The following is a 4,287-nucleotide window of genomic DNA, read 5'->3' on the forward strand; positions in this document are numbered from 1 at the left end:
CTTAATGCATATTCTATACTTGTACACATACTGCTTGTAGTTGTACAGTGTACACCAAGCATAAATTTAAATCACATTATACTCTGTACCAAGCGGCAACAAATCCTATGGCAATGTCGCTGGCATAGCATTCATTAAGTATACATTCTCACATACGTGTTTACATGAATGACCAAAATTAAACATATCCTTTTACACACTTATCAATAAGTTCTCATTATCTAAATAAACTCACTTCTTTGGCTGGAACTAAGCAGTTTACGGCCGCAATGGTAGGCTTACTAGTATCCACTTCACACAGCACAAAACGGTAAAATTTGGGGGGAAACTGGAGAGCTCATTCACAGTGACTTGACTCTGGCAGACACAAAACGCAAGTAGAGTCAGTGCATCAAATGGCTTCGAACATACACGTGGTCAAGTCGTATCTGCCGCCAGTGATGTAGTGCAATGGTGTTGTCAAACAAACAACCCCTTACATAATCGCCGTTTAAACCTGCTATAAATCTTAAATACTTCACTGCAGCCAAACCTATAAATATCCGGCTTTTCTGCTATTCTAATAAACAAATATACCTTATTTTACTCATCTCACAAACAAATAACCATCTCTCTTAAAAAGATTTCCCACAATGAGATTTCAAATCAAAACTTTTCGCTCAGCGAAACCATAATCGCTCCCAGTCGATGTTACTGTGTATCCGTTTGCAGGGCCGTAGGCTGAACAAATTCCTAGGGGTGGGGCAGTGGCGGTTCCAGGATTTCAAGGAAGGGGTGATAAACAGGTGGGGGTCTGGGGGTTCTCCCACACAAAATTTCGAAAATGTAGATAGCAGGAGATGGTATTTGAGGCACTTTTGAGTACATGTACAGCCTTCATTCTGACTACGACAATTTTCTTTTAGTAGAACAATTTATTTTTTTAATTTTGCTCCAATATCTAGGGAGGCAGCTGCCCCTTGCCCCCGCATGCTACGGCCCTGGTTTGTCTGCGCCACTACTACCTACATATTGCCTGCGTAACATCACCGACGTCTCCCAATAGTTTCTCCGCTATAACATAGTTCAGCATAACAACCAGTAATTAAGAACATCCTCGTAGCTAAAGAGATACTAAGCTATATATATATATATATTGTGTTGTTCGTGCACAGCGGCGAGCGTGCGGTGTAGTCGTGTGTTGCAGAGGAGCATTTGAACGGCATTTACAGAATCGAAGTAATCGGCAGTAATAGGCGAAAGAGGGTAGAGAAACATTAAGACTTTGGTAGTAAATACATTTCGTATCTATTTACCTTGTTTTGAGACGTTCCAATTGCCTGTGGAACTAACCATAGAAAAAATTGTGAATTTTTCGTACTTGTTATCTTTTGTTTTACTCACCTGCAATTTGACTCATGTTAACTGGTACATTTCGTATGAACGGTGTGTAGCCCTATACTAAAAGGAAATTTTATTTTATATAATGAAGAAAGAGCTTTTGGACAAGATGAAATAAAAAAATCCACATGTATCATTTTTCCTAGAACGCAATACAAACATTGCTCAAGAAAGCGCAGCAATTTATATTAAAAAATCACAAGCTGAAAAGATATGAAATTGCAAATGTCTTCAGTACATTCTCACACACGCGCGGGAAGCTAAAACCAATAAAGCTATCCCAATAAATAATTTTTTAATCGACTGTGTGTTTTGATAAAACAAGAAGAGGAACTGAACTTACAAAAGAACCCCAGAGCGCCAGTTCCATATTTCACCTAGTCCATATTGGGACTATATTGGGGTGTTAACATTAAGATGCAAGTGATGCCGAAAATGTAACTACATAATGATGTACTAATTAATTCAAGATTTCTAAGCAACTGCTAGCATATAGAATCATAAGACTGAATAAGTTTATCTGAGGAGGGGCAGTTTACGACAAACAGCGTCATCACAAATGCACGAACCGTACACTAAGGGAGAATTGCCGTATTGTGTGGACTGTGAAATTCAAATCCATGATTATTTCTTCCTTCCAAAATAACCTTTTCTGTTTAAAACATGCAATCCTCCAAATTGCTATGCCGATAGCCTGTTTAGGTACACTGAACATGAACATATGTACAGTTAAACATGCCGTGGTAGTGTAGCCAGTCGAATTTGAACCGTATCATCTAGACATTAAATTCAATCTAGTGGCAAACAATATTATATCGACGTTTCAATTTGTATCCTCTAGAGAGGAACGATAGAATTTTATCTGTATAGGAGGGAGGAAACAACACCCTCTTTCTCTTCGTCGCCATTTTAATTTGCGTAGTGTAAAGAGGACTAGCTGTATAATCATGTTTGTACAAGAGCGAAGGAACGACGACAGAAAGCGTACGGTTCGCGCGCTTGCAATCACGTCAATGTTCGCGAACACCGCGGAACACACGAGAGAAGCTAGTACTCTTCCTCCTCTTCGCCGACGTCGGCCGAGTCGACGCCCACCTCCTCGTAGTCCTTCTCCAGAGCCGCCAGATCCTCTCTCGCCTCGGAGAACTCTCCCTCTTCCATGCCCTCTCCGACGTACCAATGCACGAATGCGCGCTTCGCGTACATCAGGTCGAACTTGTGGTCGAGCCTCGCCCAGGCTTCGGCGATGGCCGTGGTGTTGCTCAGCATGCAGACAGCACGTTGAACCTTCGCGAGATCGCCTCCCGGGACAACTGTGGGTGGTTGATAGTTGATGCCGACCTTGAATCCGGTCGGACACCAGTCGACGAACTGGATCGAACGCTTCGTCTTGATCGTCGCGATGGCGGCGTTGACGTCCTTGGGGACGACGTCGCCGCGGAAGAGCAGGCAGCAGGCCATGTACTTGCCGTGGCGCGGATCGCACTTCACCATCTGGTTCGACGGTTCGAAGCAGGCGTTCGTGATCTCGGAGACGGTCAGCTGCTCGTGGTAAGCCTTCTCCGCGGAGATGACCGGAGCGTACGTCGCCAGCGGGAAGTGAATGCGAGGATAGGGCACGAGATTAGTCTGGAACTCTGTGAGATCGACGTTGAGAGCTCCGTCGAAGCGCAGGGAGGCGGTGATAGAGGAGACGATCTGGCCGATGAGGCGGTTCAGGTTGGTGTAGGTGGGCCGGTCGATGTCGAGGTTGCGGCGGCAGATGTCGTAGATGGCTTCGTTGTCGACCATGAAGGCGCAGTCGGAGTGCTCGAGCGTCGTGTGAGTCGTCAGGATCGAGTTGTACGGCTCGACGACGGCCGTCGACACCTGTACAGACAAGTTACGCGTGCTCTTACGTGTACTTGTTACAATTATACTCATCGACTCTATATAATTATATTAAATATTTATATATATTTTATTATTTATATTTATAACAATATAACTATATAATAATATAATATAATATATTTATAATATTATAAATATATATATTAACACTTTATTATATTAATTTAATTATAATTATATTTATTCTTAAGTACTTATTGTACTTGTACTAATTAACTCTTACTTGTGCGACACGTACTTATACTAGTCTATGCGTGGGTTACTGTTCTATATGGTCAGCTGCTAATGGATTACTGCTCATTGGGTCGCCTTGCTATACGTGGGTTACCGCTCTTAATGTTACGCTGGCTGCTTCATCCCTGTTTTAAGCTTAAATATCCCCGTTTCTATGTTTGCAGGCTGCTTCTTCCTAAGTTTTAAAGCCTATGTGTTTTAACCCAACTATGTTTCTTTTCAATAAAAAAACACTAAACAATTATTTACCATATTACTCGCCTTTACGTATTTTTTGGGCTATTTTTGAATTATTTTTATTGGGGGTTCGCATAGCCTTTAAGCTTAAATGCCCCCGTTGCTATGTTTGCAGGCTGCTTTGTCCTGTTTTAAGCTTAAATACCTCCGTTGCTATGTCTGAATGTATATAGATATACTGCATAAAAAATGAGCACTCGCACTGCTGCTAATCTAAACGTCATTATCGCACCTGCAGCGCCGGGTAGATGGAGAGAACACCCCATAGCCCCCCAGGTAGACGAGACTCTCCATGAGCATGTTTGTATAATTATTTTGTTTGTATTATTTTTTCCTGTTGCTATGTTTGCATGTTTACATCGATATATACTGCGTTCAACATGCACTCGCACTGCTAATGTATAATGTATGATGTATAATGTATAATGTATAATGTATAATGTATGATGTATGATGTATGATGTATAATGTATAATGTATAATGTATAATGTATAATGTATAATGTATAATGTATAATGTATAATGTATAATGTATAATGTAT

General features: G+C 41.4%; 1 protein-coding gene across 1 annotated transcript in view; it reads right to left on the reverse strand.

Moving 5' to 3' along the window:
• Nucleotides 1-1,268: 1,268 nt before the first annotated feature.
• Nucleotides 1,269-4,287, reverse strand: part of LOC106812798 (tubulin alpha-1 chain-like) — an 11,875-nt gene continuing 8,856 nt past the window's right edge. The window contains exons 3-4 of the mRNA XM_014816772.1: nt 3,890-3,903; nt 1,269-3,249 (exon numbers count right to left, since the gene is read on the reverse strand). Of these exons, the coding sequence (XP_014672258.1) occupies nt 2,428-3,249; nt 3,890-3,903 (836 nt within the window). The 3' untranslated portion in view covers nt 1,269-2,427. The remainder of the gene's footprint in view (nt 3,250-3,889; nt 3,904-4,287) is intronic.

Source organism: Priapulus caudatus, unplaced genomic scaffold (genome assembly GCF_000485595.1).
Source record: "Priapulus caudatus unplaced genomic scaffold, Priapulus_caudatus-5.0.1 Scaffold688, whole genome shotgun sequence".
Lineage (NCBI taxonomy): Eukaryota > Metazoa > Priapulida > Priapulimorpha > Priapulimorphida > Priapulidae > Priapulus > Priapulus caudatus.